Source organism: Electrophorus electricus, chromosome 24, assembly GCF_041902795.1.
Source record: "Electrophorus electricus isolate QZ-2024a chromosome 24, ASM4190279v1, whole genome shotgun sequence".
NCBI classification, from domain to species: domain Eukaryota; kingdom Metazoa; phylum Chordata; class Actinopteri; order Gymnotiformes; family Gymnotidae; genus Electrophorus; species Electrophorus electricus.
The window spans coordinates 13,722,712-13,744,170 of NC_137520.1; the positions used below are offsets into that span (position 1 = coordinate 13,722,712).

General features: G+C 40.0%; 2 protein-coding genes and 1 long non-coding RNA gene across 13 annotated transcripts; 1 reads left to right on the top strand and 2 right to left on the bottom strand.

Moving 5' to 3' along the window:
• Positions 1 to 2,286: 2,286 nt before the first annotated feature.
• On the bottom strand, positions 2,287 to 9,522 carry LOC113576989 (uncharacterized). Of its 7 annotated transcripts, XR_014119792.1 has the most exons (7): positions 9,225 to 9,522; positions 7,971 to 8,030; positions 5,755 to 6,011; positions 5,120 to 5,225; positions 4,004 to 4,678; positions 3,813 to 3,858; positions 2,287 to 3,648 (listed from the first exon to the last, which is right to left on the bottom strand). It is a non-coding gene; the product is annotated as an uncharacterized LOC113576989 (long non-coding RNA). The 7 variants fall into 7 exon arrangements; XR_014119797.1 differs by lacking the exon at positions 5,755 to 6,011; XR_014119795.1 differs by lacking the exon at positions 7,971 to 8,030 and having other exon boundaries at positions 5,155 to 5,225; positions 9,225 to 9,521.
• A 1,683-nt stretch (positions 9,523 to 11,205) lies between these two features.
• On the top strand, positions 11,206 to 18,031 carry sh3bgrl2 (SH3 domain binding glutamate-rich protein like 2). 5 transcript variants are annotated; one of them, XR_014119772.1, is made up of 6 exons: positions 11,206 to 11,447; positions 13,866 to 13,904; positions 14,183 to 14,368; positions 15,082 to 15,214; positions 15,647 to 15,726; positions 16,328 to 18,031. XR_014119772.1 is itself a non-coding variant. In XM_026995541.3 (5 exons), the coding sequence occupies exons 1-4, from the start codon at positions 11,403 to 11,405 to the stop codon at positions 15,722 to 15,724; spliced, it is 348 nt and encodes a 115-aa protein (XP_026851342.2). In that variant the 5' UTR covers positions 11,226 to 11,402; the 3' UTR covers positions 15,725 to 15,726; positions 16,328 to 18,031. The 5 variants fall into 5 exon arrangements, 2 of the variants coding, with proteins under 2 accessions (XP_026851342.2, XP_026851343.2); XR_014119774.1 differs by having other exon boundaries at positions 11,209 to 11,447; positions 14,183 to 14,452; XR_014119773.1 differs by lacking the exon at positions 13,866 to 13,904 and having other exon boundaries at positions 11,221 to 11,447.
• A 696-nt stretch (positions 18,032 to 18,727) lies between these two features.
• zgc:153284 (SH3 domain-binding glutamic acid-rich-like protein 3) lies at positions 18,728 to 21,408 on the bottom strand. Its single transcript, XM_026995545.3, has 3 exons — positions 20,892 to 21,408; positions 20,220 to 20,387; positions 18,728 to 19,283 (listed from the first exon to the last, which is right to left on the bottom strand). The coding sequence occupies exons 1-3, from the start codon at positions 20,934 to 20,936 to the stop codon at positions 19,221 to 19,223; spliced, it is 276 nt and encodes a 91-aa protein (XP_026851346.1). The 5' UTR covers positions 20,937 to 21,408; the 3' UTR covers positions 18,728 to 19,220.
• Positions 21,409 to 21,459: the final 51 nt, after the last annotated feature.

Genomic DNA, 21,459 nt, shown 5'->3' on the forward strand with positions numbered 1-21,459 from the left:
ATACACACACTGATTTCTTAGTGTTTATTGTTATACTTAATCTATAACTGAACAATAGAAACAGATTGCATATTACTTCATTAAAAGTAGTGAGAAGAAATAGTGGATCATTTTAAAATAGACTGTCAGTATATGATACGGTAATACACAATGGGGACCAAGCCAAGTAAACAAGTAGAAAAGAAGATGACATCACTTAATATGATCCTACAAGAAGGGATGGGGACAGAAGAAGAATGAATGACTTATGGTAAAAAAAATGGAACAAGATAACTAAAGAGAAAAAAAAACAGTATGCAATGAGAGGACCTTTTGATGAAGATACCTGTCAAATAGTCAAAGACCTCATAGAAGAAATAAATACGAGGAAATAATACCTATAGACTCAGTGTTCCTGATAAAACTAGTCCTGATAATGCATCCTCCACCTTCCAACTCCACCAGAGATATGTGCATTCTGGTGTTTAATGCATTCTATGGGTCATGAGAAAAAAAACATTAGGACTTCCTGAGTAGATATACTTGCATATATGGGAAATTTCACAGGAAATGTGGAAGAATTTGGAGTGTGGATGATACTAAGCATGGTGAATGATTACTTACTTATAATACTGAGCATTATGACAGTTTCAGTAGTATTACGGACACTCATTCCTAGTTAATAATGCTCATCTCATGCAGTTTTATGATGTTGTTGTAGTTCTGGATGTTTTTTGTGCATGTGGGCGAAAGAAACTGTAACCTTGGCAGCGCGATGGATAGGCTTATGTGCACGTGTCATGCTGATTGTTCCATTTTCCAGGATTCCTGTACCTGAGGCTGCACTCCCGGGCTCCCCACAGCATGTTCATCATCATGTTCAGAAATGGGAGACGCTGAAAGGTAGTTTTGATAACAGTTTACATTGATGCTATTGGAGTCCCTAGGAGGGGTTCCAGATGAATTTAAGGCTATAAATCAAATTGCTTTGGGATTTTAATCTGTAATTTTTTTGGTGGGTTACTATAAACAAGTATGTTGATTGGATAAATTACATACATTATAACCAAGAGAATTCCAATATTTACACTTATGATGCATTAATAGCAGAGCAATTGGAAGCTACCTCACTAATAACCTGGCAAAATTGTATGGCACTAGATAAGTTATTGGCCGAAAGGGGAGGTGTTCGTGTCCTGCTGTACATTTATTCCAAATAATACAGCCACGGATGGTTCCATTACTATAGCACTATCCAAACTATAATCTTTGAGACATGAAGTAGCTAGAAACTCTGGGGTCAATACAAGTGCTTGGGAAATGTAAAGGTATCATTATGTCTGTATTAACTAGCATAGTGGTAGGAATTGTTTTGCTATCATTCCTTGTTTGACTGTACAACAGTTCATCTCTGGCACAACTTATTTGCCATAAGGTTTTCAGTTTTATATATGGTTCTCATGTGGCTTGCCTTGCTTCTCCCCTCCTCCTCCAGTTTTAATGATTAGTTTATTGTTCTCCAGAGTTTTGATCTATGTGATTCCTTAACTGAATTTGTGCAGGGCTTCCGTTGCTTCGACCTGGAGCTGGAGCTGTTGCTGTTTGGACTGTTATAACACACCCTTCAGTGGTGGTGTATGACAAGAGGCTGGCAATTCAGCAGATGGGCTCTGGGCTACGTTTTCATGTAAAGCTTTACCATCATGTCACATTGTCAGCCATATGACATCCACAGCTCCTGACTCCTCCGGGATGACCGGAAGTCTGTGGAAGTCCAAAGGTTGGCTGGACAGCCAGTGACGGATAAGAACCTGGATGTTGTGCGGGACAACCTCATACAGGCGCAGCCGCGGGACTTTGTGTCACCACTTAGACTAAATTATGTCTATGTCTCTAACAGTGTCTATTTGTTCTTGGGGGAAACAAGCAGGAGCCAGGAGGCTACACGATGACTTTCTGGTTTGCTTTTTATCGTTTTTGTATTCTATTTGTCTATGTTTTTCCCCTCTTTATTTCCTTCTACTGAATCTAAGCGATTAGGCCATTAGGAGGCTGGGTGATGTTTTAACATGGCTGTTCATGGTGGTGTGTAAACTGGCAGCGAGCACTGCTCTACATTAGACCAGTGATTATACTGGCCTGCTTCGCTGTGTCAGTTATGTACACTCAGCTTCTGCCATCACAGGGATGGCTGACAGTATGTGGGGACGGTGGAGATGTGTTCTGTTCTTACTTTTGTTCCCTTTTACCTTTGTTTGCTTTCATTTTGATGTAAAATGTGTTTAATCATCCAGTACCATACCGATGTTCATCCAGTATATTTACTATAGTTGTAACTGCATGCAGCATGAGAGCCTTCCTGACATCACAGAAGGCAGGAATGTGTTAAGCTTAGTATAAATTACAAATTAAAAATCACATGATACTACTTTTAAAGTTATTTATATTACGAATAATTTTCAGTTCTATTGCACACACTGGGTTTCACCGTTTATGAATTGAATGGACTACGCGTGGACTCTGCTGGCAGAGAGAGCCACATGGGTAAAAAGGAAGTGTTAAGGGACACATGTCAGCCTACTAATTCAGTAGTTTGTAGCAGATACAATCAACTAAGTCACAACAGTGTTATACAATTTGTTGATTTAAACAATTAATAACAATGTAACATCAAAAAGAGAAAGCAGGAAGATGTTCATGACAAAAAGCCATGAAAGGGGGAAATTATGTAATAAAATTACATTATTAAAGTAATAAAGTAATAAGACTTATAGAAGGAAGTGTGCAGGAAGTGTGGATGACCAATTTTGGTCTGTGTGGCAAGTCTGGCTTTGAGGCCAGGACTGACCAAAAGATACAGTTTTATTGTAATGGGTACCATGGGAGACGAATGAGGCCATTGTTTTGTTTTGTTTTTTTTAAATAAACTGTGATCTGGAGCTAAATGGTGTCAAATTGAATATTTGTTTTCTGATCCATTTTGGACATAATGTTGGAAAATACTGTATATTAAAAAAATGATTACTGAACCAAGACTGAAGAAAGTGTATAAAGACTAAACCCTCCTGAGACTGTTAGGAATATTCTGGACTATATCTGGACTAGTCCTGAAGCTCAACTGCTATACAGATGAAACATTTTCCCCCGTTTGCTGCACAGTTGCACAGACCCATGAGCTGATGCACTGACTCAGGAGAGTTTGGAGTAGAGCCTGATTATGAGCAGGGTAGTCGGCTCCAGCACAGGCGTACAAAGACCACTCTCACACTCCGTACAGTCAGTGAAAAATGAGAAACATTAACATCTGCTGTGCTGAGCCTTTCCAGGACATTTCCATATCTCTGCACTACACATCTACTAGCCCATTTGTTGATGAAGATGAAGCCGTATCCATTGGGCTTCCCAGGGACCAGGTCCTTCACTATGCCAGCATCACTACATCACAATACACACCATCAGCAACAGATGCAAGGAAGGAGAAAGCCATGAAACACTCATACTCCACATTACTTAGAGGACTAGAAACTACTGAAACTGAACACCTCCCATGTGATTCAGAAACTACTGAACAGCTCACTCATGATATTTTCCCAAAACGAGCAAAGAGTGCTTTGCCATCATCGGTGGGGATTTCTGGACTCAGATCACCAACAATGACATGGAAATGATCTGTTATGGGAACAAGAGCAAAATACACAAATATGGTCATTAAAATCCCTGCACAAGTGTTCTTTAACAAGCAAAGCAAATTTCCTAATGGGACAGTCTAGTTAGTGTTCCTATTGGGACACTGTAGACAATTTAGGCTCTTACAGATGGATGCTAGCACTTACTGCTTTCTTCTGACTGCTAGACATCGAGGCCCAGTTGACTTATGTCCTGTGAGGAACACAGAAGAGAAACAAAATAAAACCTTTAGGAGTGAAAATTCACATACAAAATAAAGAGGACTCCAAACTTACTTAGTGTGACAAATCTAAAGCAAATCTAAATTATCCTCCCAAGTTCTCCAGGCTCGTCTTACCTTGTCCCATATTTTCCTTCCATTAATGGCAGCGGTACAGCAATACAGCAGTGCTGCGACAGATGTCTCCTTCCCCTGCCTGAGCCTACTGGCAAAAGCCTGTTACCATCTGCTAAAGTAGCTAGGATAATGCATTTCCACTGGACAACATGCTCATTTACACACGCCAATGATCATTTCACAGGTCTTGCAGGGGCCAATCTGGTTGACCACTTGCAAGGTGAGGGACTCCGTTACCTCCCTTGAGAGGTTCCTGATATTCCTACGGAAATAAAGAAAGATTGACAAGACATTATTTCCAAACTCATCCTGAGTAACAAAACAAACCAGAATGGAAAGTTACAAAGCTGAACCCATAGGCCACACAAAAAGTACAATCTGAATCTGTAAAATATACATTTCAAGGGTCAGTCTTATTCATTCTGTCACACTGAATAGTTCCAACCTCTGCCATTTCCACAAATTCTACTGAACTCTGAATAAAGAAAGGAAGTGAAGGTCTTTGTGAGAATGACCCAAACACTCGGTTTACTCTGATGTTTCCAGATCAAAGGAAGTGAGGTCTAGACCAGGTAACCTCCCTCATCTCTCGGGGGAGATGGACTGGCATGATGGAGTTGTGGAATGTCATGATCCACCTGTCAGGAAGAAGCTCTGTAGGTGGAGGCCCACGACCTAGACAAATGACCCAAACCATGTGCGACCATTTAATGATCATGTGATCATGTGCCACATGACTGGATGATACAAATGTCAATCAAAATATCACTTTCAGTACATAATAAATAGATTCACATTGTGGGCCAGTTTCACTGACATAGAATAAACCTAGTCCTGGACTAAACCGCAGAGCCAAAAGTGAATCGCCTTTCAAAATTATACTTGGGTTTAAACTCTGTCTGGGAAATGGCCTCAGTATCTCATTAGTTACACAATAAAATTTCAGGCAGCACTATAATTCTTAATTGTGTAAGTCAACTCATTTAATTTTGCAGAGATTTAATCATCATAGTTATGTACCAGCAAATGAATTCAAGTCATGTAACTACTTGGGACTAAATGACCCAACACAGTAGCAAATCCCCCACCTCCCCCAAACGGAGGGCTAGGACTCACTCTTAAGCACAGTCTTAATCTTGGTCATCACCCACCCCCAGCTTGCCATCGCTGTCTGCTGAGTGCTTGTCATTGGTCAGACACATCTTCTTAGGTCAAAGTCCTCCTGGAAAAAAGAGCAGGTTAGTGACGAGCCCACCCCAGCTATCCAGCCAAACAGAGCAGTGGTTAGTACTGAGCCCACCATAGCCATGCAGCTAATCAGAGGGGTTGAATGACCACCCCAGCCAATGAACAACCCACCCTAGCCAAGACCACACAAGCCAATGAGCAGGGTGATTGACTGGATAGCTGGGGTGAGCTCATAACTAATCAGAGGGCAGGTAAATTTATTTTTGGCTGATTGTTTGCTAATTGACACCCTGACCCCACAGTGATGCTCCAAATATCAGCGTGTAAGGCTCTTGGATTATCATGGAATGTTTTTGAATGTTGAAGTTTTCATGTGTTAATGACGAGCCATCAAACAGACAGTCAGATCATCAGCACATCACACCACAGTGTAGTATTAAACTGAAACACTGGAGAGATGTGGTGGACTGGGTAAAATCAATTTTGTGCCAATTAACCACTCAGCAGTCAATAACAAACATCCCATAGCCCTCATACAAGTAACTGAGGTTCTCCTTGTTCACCTGCTCCCAATGAACAATCATCTTGGACATGAACTCATTCATCTCCCCATCTTCCACTTCCAGAAAGTTCTCACTGAAATCCTTCAGCTGGTCCAACATAGCAAATGCAACCTTGTTGTCTTGATCAGCCTCAGACTCTCCACCCTTTCTGTCCAGGCCTGGGCTCCCAGCATCCCTGGCTTGCCCCGCCCCCTGTTCTTCAGTGTCATTCACTTGTGTTCTCTCCAGCTCCACTTCCGGTCCCATCTGCCCTATCCCTGTGTGCAGTCATGGCCAAACGTTTTTGAGATTAGCACAAATTTTGGTTTCCACAAAGTTTGCTGCTTCAGTTTATGGTGGCAATTTGCATTAAATCTAGATTGTGAAGAGTGATCAGATGAATTGCAATTAATTGCAAAGTCATTGCTTGTCATGAAAATTAACTTAATCACAAAAATTACTGCATTCCAGCTACTGCATTTCAGCCATGCCTCAAAATGGCCTGCTGACATCATTTCAGTGATCTTCTCGTTAGCTCAGGAGAAAGCGTTAACGAGGACAAGGCAGCTGATATCACTCCGTCATGCTGATTAGAAGAGGGACACCTGGACAAATTGGCTGGAGACGAAAATGTGAACACTACCATGAGTCCCGTGCCATGCCAACAGTGAGGCATCCTGAGACCATTCATGTGTGGGGTTGAAGAACACTGCCATGAATAAAAGGAATGATATCAACATCCTCTGAGAGCAAATTCCCCCAAAGATCTAGAAGCAATTTGGTGATGAACAATGCTTTTTCCAGCATGACCATGCACCAAAAGTGATTAACCAAGTGGCTTGGTGACCAAAACATTAAAATTTTGGGTCCATGGCCAGCAAACTCTCCAGATCTCAATCCCATTGAGAACCTGTGGTCATTCCTCTAAGATGAGATCCAACATGCCAAGGCGAATTGCAGAAGTCTTAAAAAAGAATGGACAACACCGTAAATATTAAGTCTTTGCTTAAGCTGGATGCCTTTGTCAAATTTTTTTTTTTAATGTATGAAATGCTTATAATTGTACTTCACTATACCATAAACATCTGACAAAAGGATCTAAAAAACTGAGAGAACCAAAATTTGTCAGACTCAAAACCTTTGGCCATTACGGTACAGCACCTACCTGTACCATCTGTCCTACCCCTGTGTACAACACCTTCCTGTCCTTGGCCCTGTGGCTCTCACTGCAGAAGCTCATGCTGATTTTAACATTGTGGATTATCTTAAGGGTGGGGAGGAACTTAGCGGGGGGGGGGGGGGGGGGGGGGGGGGTGCGCGCATGTCAGGCAGTTCTAGGACACAGGTCATGGGGTTTGTTGAAGGTACTGCAGCTGTTAAAGGAGGCAGAGCCCTTGGTGAGGTCCTCATTGGTATAGTGGATGGTACACTGCATGGCCAAAAAAAAACCCCCGTCACACTAATATTTAATTGGACCACCTTTAGCTTTGATTATGGCACACATTTGCTGTGGCATTGTCTCCACAAGCTTCTGCAATGTCAACACTTATTACTGTCCAGAGTTGCATTAATTTTTCCCTGACCAACTGCAGCAACCCCAGATCATAGCACTGCCCCCACAGGCTTGTACTGTAGGCACTAGGCATGATGACTGCATCACTTCAGCTGTATCTCCTCTTACCCTGCTGCACCCATCACTCTGGAACAGGGTAAATCTGGACTCATCAGACCACATGACCTTCCATTGCTCCAGAGTCCAATCTTTAAGCTCCCTCGCAAATTGAAGCCGTTCTTGCCAGTTAACCACTCGTCAGTGAGGATTTCTTAAAGCTACACAGCTGTTTAGTCCCAATCCCTCCCGAGGTCCACTGTTTTTCTACGACTTAACCATACGTTTAAATGATCACTGATCACGATCATTCAAGATTTTTTCTGACCACATTCCTTCCTCGATGATGTTTCCCCACTGCCCTTCCACTTTTTAATAATGCGTTGGACAGTTCTTAACCCAGTTTTAGTAGTTTCAGCAATCTCCTTAGATGTTTTTTCTGCATGATGCATGCCAAAATTTGACCCTTCTGAAACAGATTAACATCTTTTCCACGACCACAGGCTGCGTCTTTCGACATGGCTGTTTAACAAATAAGAAGCTACTCACTGCATCAGTTAAGGTTAAATAACTTGTTGCCAGCTGAAACCATCACCCATGCAGTAATTATCCAATGGGAGGCTCTTACCTATTTGCTTACTTAAATCCAGGTGGTGACCTTTTTTTTGGCCAGGCAGTGCATCTCCACCTGTCATGGGGAAGACTGGGGTTTGATTCCCTGATGAATGCTGTGGTTGTAGGTTTTTGTTGCGGTAGCTCAGTAGTTAAGGTACTTGACTCATAATTGGAAGGTTGCTGATTCAAGTTGGCACTGTTGGGCCCCTGAGCAAGACCCTCAATTGCTCAAGTTGTACTCAGTCCTAATTGTAAGTCACTTTGGATAGAAATGACTTGGATCACAACCAGAGCTAATGTCTATTTCCTCTACAGCACTACATGTTTGCAGATTGCAAGTCACTTTGGATAAAAGCATCAGCTAAATGCCTTAAATGTTACATTTTTTTTTTTGTAGATACCTGCCTCACATCTTACTAAAGACTAACAAAGATAACAGCCCAAAAACTCATGTGTGTTGAATACGCTAAGCTGACTACATTATTCTTTTCACTAGTGTAGACAGCTTTTTAGAATCATTGTAAGTCAAAATGCACTCATCTTAAAGCACATCTAAGCACTGTCCATCTTCAAAAGATGAGCCTCCTGGCAGTGCTGTAAAAGGTCAAATGAGAGATGAGGCAGAACTGCTTCATTACTGCCATATTTTAACCAAAGCCAACTGCCTTAACAGAGCAAGGCCCAAACATTATATAAAAACCAGCAAAAAACAAAAAAACCAAACACCACCAGCAGAAGAGAGAGGGGAGATGAAGAAAAAAACCAAAAGGAACAGCAACACATGGGTGGTAAAACAGAGGAGCAGCCTTAATTCTGTTACGACCTCATCCAAGTTTGGTTTATTTGTCACATACATAGTCATACACAGTATAACTCAGTGAAACGGCTCGACAGTGCTCTGCCCAAACTGAGGAGAAAAAAAAAAACAGGGGTGTATAGGGAAATGTATATCATATCATAACAGGAAGTGTGAGGAAAAACGGCCAGAAAAGCTTAGTGGAAATGAAACCAGACTGCAACAGACCAAAGTTGTTCAAATGATAGCCAGTGTATTACACAAGATCCACACCGAAACAAAATACACTAACTAAACCTACACAGGCAAAAGAAAAAAATAAAAATACACCAACAACTACACTTACTCACCAAATGGAAAACAAAGACCAAACCCATACCCCAAACAAAATGGCAGTCACTCCTCACTTACCAAGGAAGACAACAAAAAGAACAAAGTGGAATATGCACAAATATACAACTGCAAACTTACTATTAGAAAGACAAGAGTAAATTCAAATCTAGAAGCAAAAAGCCACCAGCAGGTCAAATATTAGCGCCTCTCAAACAAGCTAACCCTTGCTGGCTTTCCTTTTCCTTTTATTCCTCCGCAGGGTGGGCGGAGTCTTGTCACATGATTGGCTGCAAACATGAAATCCAGTAGTGGAATATGGAACTGGATCTGGTATGGAGCACAACCAGACTCCACACACACACCAGACATAAACAGGACATAACAATAGAAAGACTCTGTAAAAGTTATGACAGCATATAGAAAAGTATGTAAACTCTCTATTAGCACCTAGAAAGATTCTTTAAATTAGCTTTAATCCAAATATGGTTTTTATCTGAATTTAAAAGGCCACCAGTGGGGCAGATCAGACCATCTGGATCCTCCCAATATATTGGATACTAGGATTAGAGTCAGGGTTACAGAATATAGAAAAAATATGAAAAATCTCTATTAGGACATAGAAAGCTTCTGTAAAAGTTATGACAGAATATAGAAAAAATATGTGAATTCTCTATTAGAAAAATGAAAGATTCTGTAAAATTTATGGACATTTAAAAAATATGAAAATTCTCTATTATGACATAGAAGGATATTGTAAGATTTTCTGTAATCCAACTCTGGACTTTTCCTGAGCTCCAAATGTCTGCAGTGGGGCAAATCAGATCATCTGGTTACTCCCAATATATTGGATACTAAGATTAGAGTCAGGGTTACAGTACATAGTAACATTAAGGACATTCTCTATTAGAACATAGAAAGATTCTTTAAAACTTTTGTAACCCAAGTCTGTTTTTTTCTGCACTCCAGAGAACTCCAGTAGGGCAGGTCAGACCATCTAGATACTCCCACTATATTGCATACTAGGATTAATTGTTACACTGTGTCATTTATATTCATACAAACCAAACTTACTAGAGGGCTTCAGGACATTTTTTAACAAGTATCTGGAGTATCTTGTCGGTTCTGCCATGCAATTTAAATTTATACTCCTTTTGTCAAAAGATAGCTAATTTGTACATAATTCATTTTATCATTTAGCAACACTCTGAAGAGTCAACAACAGTCACATAAATATGACATAGCTATTGTACTGAGTGGTCACCTTACATACAGTTGACTAGATGTTTGGATATCCATCAGCCTGTCAATTTGCCAATTACTGGTAAGATTTTGCATTCCTGTAACTGTTATTTTGAACAACATTGACACATATCAAACATCAACTTGAAGGTTCAAATTAACATGTTGAAGTACTGAGGGATTTTTATTTGGGAGTGGATTAAGTGAGTAAAACTTAGTTATATATAAAGATTGAATATAGTTATATGCTGAAAATAACAATTACTAGAATGCAATATCTTACCAGTAATTGTAAAGAACAAAGCTGTTTTGTGGCAAATTGACAGGATGATGGATATTATTATATACAAATTAGTTTGGGGTTTTTTTTGTTTGTTTTTTACAGAAGAAGAACAAATTTAAATTGCATCACTCAACCTACAAAAGACTTCAGATACTTGTTCACAAAAACTTTGTGAAGCCCTCCAGTGAGTCTGGTTTCTATGAATGATACAGTGTAACAGTTAATGAAGTTTAATGAAATACTATATAGACCATTACAGTAAAAAAGGGCTACACAAGTCATAATATCATATAATCAGTGCAGGCTATTACAGTGGAAACACACAGTTCTTTTGCATCACCAAAAACTAAACTAAGAAATTCACCATCATTTCACATTAGACCCAACATGCCAGTTTGTGAATTGCAAACACCTTGACTTGTCTTGGTTGCAAAGAGACACTTTCAAAGAGACAGGGTGGAGGGGATATCCCAATTTATACGTGTATATGTCTATGTCTATACAGTTTTATTAAGTTAGCAAGCTCCACTTTATTTCGTTGTCGCATAACCTCAACCACCTTTTCATGAAATCGTGGACCGCGTCAGAATGTCACGTGTCCGTGGCGGGCGGTTTCTGCGTCCACGCTGCTTCATGTCAGGCTGGCGTGACGGTGCTTGGAGCCGGAATATTCATTTACATCCGCCGCGACGTAGAGACAACACCGTTGCTGCGAATCAGTCTAGTGGGTCAGGGAGACGCAAAGTGAATCTGAGTTCCAGCCAGCTACAAGAGCAAGTGAAGCGAGGATTAGGATGGTGGTCAAAGTATATATCACCTCCTCGTCCGGGTCTCTTGCGGTGAGTAAGCGGAGTTCTTGTTTTCAGTACAGATTTTGAAGTTGCGCTCATTCAAACCGGGGACGCTCGTGGTCTTTCACGGTATTTTGTCCTGTCCTAAAACATTAAAAATAATTCAAGCACCTCTTTACATCCGCAGTTTAATGTTACGTTTGTAGAAATTGAATCATATCAGGTGTTTAATTAAACGCAACCTATTACGACATAAAAGGAGTGATGTGTGTGTTTTATGAAACACCTGCAGATTCTCCGCCTCCTCTCATGCTCCACTATGCTTCATTCATGCCTATGACTTTTTTGTATCATGCATTTCATTGTTTACCTTAAAGACTCTCACATGTAATCTCTCTCAATCTGAGTTTTTACAGTTTAAAGATCTGAAGTGATTTTACATCTCCAATCTCCTTTATATATAACAGTAATCAATGTAACAGTGACCAAAGTGCATGTTTATTGTGCAAACTAACTGGTTCTCAACCCCAGCCCATTTAAAGACATACATGCCAGTTCACCTAGTTCCAAATGATAGGTTCTATTTAGCCTGTGTTACCAAGACGAATGTGTCTGACCGTCTTTTCTCTAAGCTACTGCAGGGTTATATTTCAGTCCTTTAATGGAGTGTCTCAAAGACATTGATTTTCAGACCTCTTGAGAGTGAGGTAAACGTCCATGACGTCAGGGTGGTGTCCATTGCATGATCTCCGACATCAGACACAAAGAAGCTTTGGGCAGATGATGTGTTTATTTTGACTGTCAAAGGCTTGGGTTTACATTGTGCTTGCTGGTTATCAGATGGAGAAATTTCTAGTAATGTTTGTGGATGTCAGAAGGGGAGGTTTCTAGTAACGTTGCTGTAGTCAGCACACCGTTAGGTAATATTTCTCCAGAAGTTGGACTTGTTTGGCTAAAGAGCTATTTTTAGACAACTGTGCAAGTTATTCTCTGTCTCTCTCTCACACACACACACACACACACACAAATACAATGACTTGAAGGTGGACAAGATGGTGATTAAGGGGAAACAATAAGATATGATAGTTCCTCCACCCACACACACATGGAAACAAACTAATTTAATTACTTTAAAAACAGACATCTGGAGGTGCACGTGAGTGTGTGTGTGGTTCTTCAGCTTTGAGAGAAGAGTGTTGGGTGTGTCGTCTTGCTTTATGTGTGTATAGGGAATATTCAGAGAAATGGGTGTGAATAAGAATATTGTTGAGAGAGGACAACTGTGGGGTGTGAAGCAGGAAAGTGTGATGGGATGCCCAGCTAATGAAGCAGATTATGACCATGTGAACAAGTTCAAATTGCCTACCTGCCTATTGTGAAACTTTCAAACTGCATTTTTATGCATTTTCCTCATGGAGAAGGATCATTGTGCATATGACTCGCCCAGAACCACTCGCACAAACGTCCGGTCCTGTGTGACAAGCCCTGGGGGTTTGAGACATGGTTGAATTGTCTTCATTGTATTTACTTGTACTTTGTACATCAAAGACAAGGTCATGGGTGTCTTTTTACTTTTTCTGTTTATATTGATTATAAACAAAACTGATCTCTCTAGTGATATCCAGTCCCTCTTAAATCCTGCCTTCTTTTGGAAACAAAGATTTTTAAAATTGTCATTTCACATAGAGTATATCATGTTTTATATAGGGGGGTTGGAGAGTAGGCAGAAAGCCAAAGAATTGGAGAGCAAGCATACAGTTATCTTTATTTTCATCCATGTTTTATAGATATAACTAGAGCTATATTGTGAAGCTATCTGTATATGTGCATGCACATGTGTGCCATGTGTCATTAGCTATTGTTCTGCACTCTATCCATTAGTAAAGTACATCCATGTGGACAAAATTCAGAAGTAAATTTTTAATGAACTACTCCAACTCATGTAAAAACACACACACACACACAATGAGTGAGTGTCACTCAGTCCTCCCTTCTCAATATCTTGAGCATGTAGGAAGACCAATTACCAGAAAAACTTCGAGCCTTTAACCTCAAGTAACCATTATTTCTGAATGAAAGGCACTTATAATGTGATCATAAGTGGTAAAGGCACATTTATGACACACATAACACATTTTATTTTACACATTACAGTAGAAATCATTTTTGGTCAGTCAGGTTTAATCAGCCTGAACAATCTTGTTCAGTGGTTTTCATCTGGAAGACTGAGCACAGATGTTTTCCAGATGCGATTCTGGATCTTTGATAATTGTTTGAGGATTCATACATGAGCACAATAATAATTTTTAAAATAAATAATTTTATTCACAATAATAATTTTATTAATCATTTTCATTGCTTTCTATCCAATAATTATTACTCTCTCTCTTTGATTTTTTTTTTTTTTACTTGTTGGCTTATTTATATTTATATTATAACCACATTTTTTAATCTTTTCATACCTAGATCACAAAGGATTCACAAAATGTTGGTGAACTGTATCTTGTAAGGTACTATTTAAACTAAAAGACAAAATATTTTTGTATCTTAGTGATGTTAAGGATTTGTGGTGGGTTAGGCTTAAAAACTATGATGACAAATGGGTTGTTGCAGTCTTGACGAGGTATAAAAACAATGTGTGTGTGTGTGTGTGTGTGTGTGTGTGTGTGTTAGAGAGAGAGAGTATTATGTAAATGGTAATACACCAATAATAATTATTATATATATATATACAGTGTTCTGTGTCTTTCATTCAACTTGTACCATTCTTTGTTATTCCACAGGTGAAAAAGCATCAGCAGGCAGTCGTGGGCTTCCTAGAGGCAAACCGCATCTGTTTTGAGGAGGTGGACATCTCTATGCAGGAGGAACAGAGGCTCTGGATGTACCAGAACATTCCAAAAGAGAAGCAGTCAGGGCAGGGCAAACCACTCCCCCCGCAGATATTCAACGAAGCCGTCTACTGTGGGGTGAGTGGGCAAGACATCTCAAAGACTCATTAATAAACCTAAACACAACCCCATCAGGAAACCTGAGCCTGTAGCCAGTGTGGGGTGAGTTGCCTTAAGAATACATATGTCAGTCTGCATCAGTTAAGAAACGTTAACAGCAGGACCATATCCTTAGGATTAAGGATATGGTCCTGCTGTTAACGTTTCTTAATTTACATACATAAACATGAAATTAAGAACTGCCTTCCTTTGAACTGCAGTTTTTGGACAAATGTGTTATTAAAGATTGGATGAAATATGTAGCTAAATCTCTATTGTCCATTAATGATGACGTGTCCAATGACAGTTTTATAAGTAAGAGAGAAAAATGAACCCTCAGAGTAGCGAACAAGTCTACACTGGACCGAGGCTCACTTGAGATGTACTGAATATCAATACATGTAAGCAAAGATCATGTAATGCATTCTGCGTACCTCAGTAACTTGGGGATGGCTAACTTGAGCGCTTCAGTTTCTGCAATTATGGACTTCCATTCTTATCCTAAACAAATGATTTTCAAGCTTGTTCTTGCAGGCATTTGTTTTCAGCCTAGCTTGGGAATTTCACTCCAGTGACAGCATGGCATGGTATTTGTCATGCTCCCTCATTGCCAGTCATGTGACCTTACATGGTATTTTCTTGTAGTACTGGTGAAAATTTTCCATCTGTTTTTTTCCAACTGTTTCCATTAGTTTATGCTGAACATAGACAAGAGAGATGGACACACACACACACACACACACACACAACTCTACTCCATCACACTACCTTCGCCTTCACGGGGGACAGTCTCCATCACACCACCCTCTGCATCGGAGGATTATGGTACATGTCACACTGGGGGTTGATGGTCTCTGTCACAGTGTTGTGAGGGTGTTGTGCCTCTACCTGAATTATGATTAGAATGAGAATACTCTACTCATTGAGCATGTACTTTGTTTCAGAAATAGGGTTCCATAAATTGTGTGTGTGTGTGTGTGTGTGTGTGCGCGCGCGCATGTGTGTGCGCGTGAATGCCCTGAAGCAAGTGTAACTAGATTTTACGTTGTATACCTTGTTCCATAATCTCATCTTTGTCCAGTTTATCAGATTCCTGCTGCTCAGTAACTCCTGGCCAATCAAGACAAGCCTCAGTGATTGACCAGAGCCAGCAAGCCAATCAAGACAAGGCTCATTGATTGTGGCAGGTGTTTTCTTTAAAACACTAAGACAATTCATACATGTTGCTTATGGATTTTTTTTTTTTTTTTCCTCCAGGATTATGAGGACTTCTTCCAGGCTAAAGAAACAAACACTGTGTTTTCATTTCTTCATCTCAACTCACAACCTCAGTGAAGGTACATAAATGCACACACACACCTTACACCTTACCTGATATGAATTTTCATTTCCTCTCCTTCTATCTCTCACTCTCTCTTTCTCTGCACCACCCTTTACTCATATTTCATTATTTGATCTTTCATTTTGTTGCATACATGTCCACGTTCAGTAATTTATTTTACTTGAACAATGTCTTGCTGATTCAGCACTAGAATGTAATATGAAAAACAATTTGAAAGTAAATCTAACAAGTTCCACTTTCTTACTTGTACCTGCGGCTTGAAGCTGTATGGCTGTGGCTTTCACATTGAATGCCAGCTGAAATGACCGTTATCATCAGAACTCATAATTTATGCTTTAATTTCTCAGCATTCATGTTTGTAGCTTGGTTTGAGAATAATCTGACTTTCTATCCCAGGAGAAATTCACAGGTTCACAACCGACCAGTGTTGTTAATCATGCACTGTAAATCCAATATATCATTTAACAGAGCACTTAGACTCTGTACAGGTTAGATTCACATATGGGTCGTGGGTCATGTGACAGCAAACCACAGAGACATGTTGTAGTTTGAATGTGGGTTCTGCTCTGAAGTGGGTCTACCTCTACCTTCCACAGGCTTCTGAATCATCCAGCATGTAAAGTGCTTTGCCTGGACTTGAGCACTGTGCTGATTACTCTGCTTTTCCTGATGTATCACTCTTCCTGAGAGCACTAAGAACTTGCTTCTATGTTTTTGTCAGACACCTTAAAAGGCTGCTGTCTACCAGCAGAAACTAGGCTAAGAGATTAGTGCTGCCACACTCACTCACTCACTCACACACACACTCACTCACTCACTCACCACATCTAGTGGGTTAACAAAACCATACCTATACTGATAAGAATGAGGTGTTGTGTTTTTTCTCACTGTTGTTGTTTTTTTATATTTATTATTAATCTCTCTGATGCAGACTGTTTTAATGTATCAGTATGTCTAACTGGTGTATGACAATCACAGTAAAATGTATGTATAGCTGTATGAGTTGAACTGGTGCATGACAATCAATGTACGATGTTTGTATATTGCACAGAGTTTGTATTATATTGTGTGTTGGTCATTTTGTGTCTTCTCTGTGATAGCATTACTGGGAAGGTTCAGCATAGCACAGGTGTGTGTGTGTGTGTGTGTGTGTGTGTGTGTGTGTATATGCAGTAAGGAAAAACATTTCACTGTAGTAAATTGGGACATACCTTTGGATCCTGGTGTGCTGCTGTCTTTTAGAAAGCTCTGTGGCCTGCACCCCTGCACACTTTAGGCACAGAGCAAGATCCCATAGAGGAAACAGAATCCACTGAACTCAGCTCCACCTTTCCACTGTTTCCACCCTTGTGGGAGAGGGGGAATAGCGCTACATATTTCAGTCTTTACCTTATTCAAACAAACCAGGCTCAGCTCCCAAGGCCTTGATAACTAGGAGGAGTGGAGAGGGTTTGATAAAAGCACTAATTTGTATCAGAAGACAGAAATCCAGGGCTCCTCAGAACCAGAAGAGTAACACTGTTACTCGATGACATGATGTATGACAGTGAACAGTGTCTAAAAGAAAATTAAGGGATTCAGAATCTTTCCTATAGACAGAAGCATTAGGTAGCTTTCCTCAGGACACACTGCCTTCTCAGCTCCAAGTTTCTCTATAGTCTTCTAAAGAACATTAAGAATTCTTTGTGAACAATCTTTGTCTTTTTATGAACATTCACACTCGGTTTGAGAAATGGCGTTATGGTAATGCTAACACACGTAGCTTGCTAGCTGTAATGCTAACACATATTAATGCTAACACACGTAGCATGCTAGCTGTAATGCTAACACATGTTAATGCTAGCCTGAGTCTGTGCCACCACTGCTTCATTTACACACTCTCGGGTGTGTGTGTTAGGATGTTTCCCAGCCTACACTGTGCTGTGGACAATGATGTTCATGTATACCAGCTCATTTAAACTGCTTGATGTTTGTGTGTGAATTACTCACCCTACATGCGTGCGTGCACACACACACACAGCTCTTTCTCTATTGTATTTGTCTTGTCCTCTTTACCTTGCCCTGGTGTTTCATTAAATGATTCCACGTGAGTGAGTTCTGCATTGACGTAATGGACATGCAACCCCTGAGCACACACCACTCTGTTCTTTGCACTGCTTTCTTCCTTTGACATTCTCTCTTACACATGCACACCAGACCTACTTCTTTGGAAGAAGGAGATATTGTGTGCTCACCTTTGAGTATTTTTCATACTAAATAATATAGATGTGACTAATAAAAGTGAACATTTTCCAATAATATTCCCTTTGCCGATTGTTTGCCTGATGATTACACATGTCAACATTCTTGGAGACTTGTTTACATCAGCTTTGTACATCTAAAGTGCTCCATGGGAATCAATTTACTGAATTTGCTTATAGAGAAACATAAAGGCATTGTGAAAAAATAGATTCTTTCACATTGGAATACTATGAAAGAAGGGAGATTTCTGGAATATTGTTATTTATATTTCATATTAAAAATAGAATAATTGTCCTTCAAGTCTAAAGTGTAGACAAATAGACATGTACTACAAGAGAATTGTTGAGTTGAATGCCAAACACCTCATCCCTGAGAATGTGGGTCATTTCAATTCAGCTTCAACAGAAGGCTGACCTAAGGAGCCCAAGAACCTTTCTGGCACCATAAACCCTGACACACTGAACACGTTTTAGAAGACGTCATATGCAGTTTGTCTCCACTTTATGTGGTTCAGACACACACACAAACGATGACTGTGCATGCAACTCTGGAGCATGAGTCATTTATATGAAAGTCCCCTGGGCCCTGAATGCTGTTGTGTGCTGCCATCAAGTGGATATTTCAGTAGCTGTGACCATAAACAAAGATTACTCACATATGTGGTAGATTTCCAGGTGACACTACACAGGGGAATCACTGCAGTGTACACTAAAGCGCACCACCTTCTAGTATACCAAAGTATCATGGACACGTGATGGAAGTGAGATTTATTGCATTTAACCAATCACACGCTGCTAAATTCCATGTGAGATCATATCAGATGCAGAGGTCAGTGCAACACTTAACACCTGGCAACACTTCACTGGTGTAGTTACAGGCTGTTTCCAGATAAATATAATTGTGTTCTCCTGACTTTGTACGTGAATAATATAAAACCTTTTGCAGAATGCGCAAATAATATATTTTGAAAATGCTTGAAGAAAGTAACAAATATTTTAGTGCATCTCTAAACACCATCTATACCAAAAACATTCCATAAGCACAACTACCTAGGAAATACAGGGTCTTCCATTAAACACAATTGTTGCTCACTCTAAAATCACATATCAGATACACAAGGTTTCCAGAGAGGTTCTTCATCAGCTGAACAAGCAATGTGCTTGTGTATATATTTTAAATGTATATGTACACATTTATTTCAGGTGGCATCTTTGAATCTTTCTGTTCCACAAAGACAATCTTTTGGCTTTAGAGTTTAAAGAAGGCTTCTCCTTTCTCCTCTTCCACTGCCTGAAAGAATGCCTGAAAGTCCTGCAATTCCACAGACAGAGAAGAGACACTGTCAGAGAGGTGTTAACTCAGGGCTATTCCACTGAGGGCCTAGGGTCTACACAGGTTTACAGAGGTCTTTAACCAAGAAAGGACCATGTGATTTTCTGAAATCTTGGCCCACAGTCCAGTAGACACTTGGCCCTCAGTTAAAAAGTCCATCTTTTACTGCTGAAACACTAGACCAGCATTTTCTTCACACTGCATTAATAGTTTGCTATGTGTAAGCTTAAGCACATTTGGCATTTGAACTACATTTTACATGTGCTGATTTCACTCTTTCAAGAATTTAGCATCCTAGCCAAATAATCCTAAATCCTAAATCATCCTGCCCAAGGGAAACTAAGGATTAAAACTGTACTTTTAAAAAGGAATCTACTTAATTAGCTCCCACAAAGTAGTTTACAAGTAATAATTCTCTTTGCATTGAGACACTATCTGTCCATTTTGAACAGAAAGAGAATCCCACCCACGATCTGAACTGAGGGTTTGTGTGTGTGTCTCAGACTAAATGGTGATTCCAGAATGCAGGCATGCTTCATTTTTCTCTGGCCACTAGTAATGTCTTTATGGGTGTGTGTGTGTGTGTGTGTGAGTGTGTGTGTGGGGCGTTAACTCTCAGGAGCCAATTTCCGTGATATAAATTAATCTTAGTCTTTCACCAAACTGTAATGTCTACAGTGATTCACTATTATAAGTTATTTTAATTTAAATTAGTTGAATTATAATTTAGGTTTAAGACTAACTGTTTTTTCAGCACTCAGTGAGTAATTAGTTTTCATTGTGTATTTAATGGGTGTCTGTATTTTTTGCTAAAAGGGAAGCACATCTTAAGTAATGGCTGCAGAACTCTGTGGAGTACACACACTCCCTTGGCAGTCTGGCCCCTGGGGCCCTATCTTGGCCTGGAGGACTCACCCCGCAGTACATATCCCCACTGAAGACCTGAGGGGGCATGGCTGTGGGACTGCCCACCTTCTTCCTCATCTCCTCCTTCATGGAAGGATCCTGCGTGATGTCGACAGTACGGTATTTTATCATCTTTGACTCGAGGAACTGGAAGATTTGCTGCTGTTGCTGCTTCACCTGAGAGAAGATTCAGAGGGAAAACACTAATTTCACCCCACAAAGGAGTAAGAAGTCTCTGCATTCAACAACTGATCATTCTTACCTACCAAAGTTTGGGTGATCTGCTCTTATTGGTAAACAGGTTTAGTGAAAAAGACACTCGTGTCTAGAATAACTGCACACGTACCGGTCCACTGACTCAGCCTTTTGTTTAATGACATTTTTTGTTTAATTACACAATTCCAACAGTAAACCCACACCCTGTCCCACATGGCCAGCAACAACCAAGCCTACGCAAAACAGACAATGAATCGCTTGGTTTCTTAATAAATGGTACATTAAAGAAAAGTAATCAAAAAATGAAATTATACGGGTAATTAAAGAGAAACCATATCCACTCTTCTATAAACAATCTAGTACACCTAGGCCTAGGATAAATTAAAATACATCAGATTCTGAAATAATTGAGTCCATGGGGAGCGGATAGATAAAGAGTGAACAGTAACCACATTCCTACTGTACCTCTCTAGAGCCACCGGCACTGCTGAAGTAGATCAGGATAGACATACTGTAGCTCGGAGAACTGAGTTGAGAGACCAAGAGTGCTGGACTGCAGCTTAGTTAGTGTAGGTGTGTGTGGGGTGTGTACATTAATGTGCGACTGCAGGACCAGGTAGGCAAGTTCTGACATGGCTCACTTCTCAGACACACCTCATGTGTCCACACAGACTTAAGTGCGCACACACCTCCCATAACCTTCTCTGTTGACGTGTCTGGGCTTGGCTGAAGTGCTTGCGTAGTGCCACAAGCACAGAGTTGATGTCTACTAGTAATGTCTTATAGTTATTAATTCATTTCGAAACTACTATTCGTATTTTAATCTGATCTCTTTAGACATCCAAAGTAGGATAAGTTGCAAGTGCAAAATATTTCGCAATGTATTGTCATCACTTTACCTTTTCTACCGAGGTTGCATAGTAAAAAAAAAAAAAAAAAAGCAAGGAAGGGCACCAATTAGGGGATAAAATAACATTTTAAAGTTTTAATAAGAATGGTCCTCTGTAACCGTATATTTATTTAAGGAAAACCC

Coding starts and splice junctions, on each gene's coding strand:
- sh3bgrl2 (XM_026995541.3), top strand. CDS start 11,403: ATGGTGGTCAAAGTATATATCACCTCCTCGTCCGGGTCTCTTGCG. Junction 13,905..14,182: donor ATGTTGGTGAACTGTATCTT/GTAAGGTACTAT, acceptor GTTATTCCACAG/GTGAAAAAGCATCAGCAGGC. Junction 14,369..15,646: donor ACGAAGCCGTCTACTGTGGG/GTGAGTGGGCAA, acceptor TTTTTCCTCCAG/GATTATGAGGACTTCTTCCA.
- zgc:153284 (XM_026995545.3), bottom strand. CDS start 20,936: ATGTCTATCCTGATCTACTTCAGCAGTGCCGGTGGCTCTAGAGAG. Junction 20,388..20,891: donor GTGCCGGTGGCTCTAGAGAG/GTACAGTAGGAA, acceptor ATCTTCTCTCAG/GTGAAGCAGCAACAGCAGCA. Junction 19,284..20,219: donor GTGGGGATATGTACTGCGGG/GTGAGTCCTCCA, acceptor GTGGAATTGCAG/GACTTTCAGGCATTCTTTCA.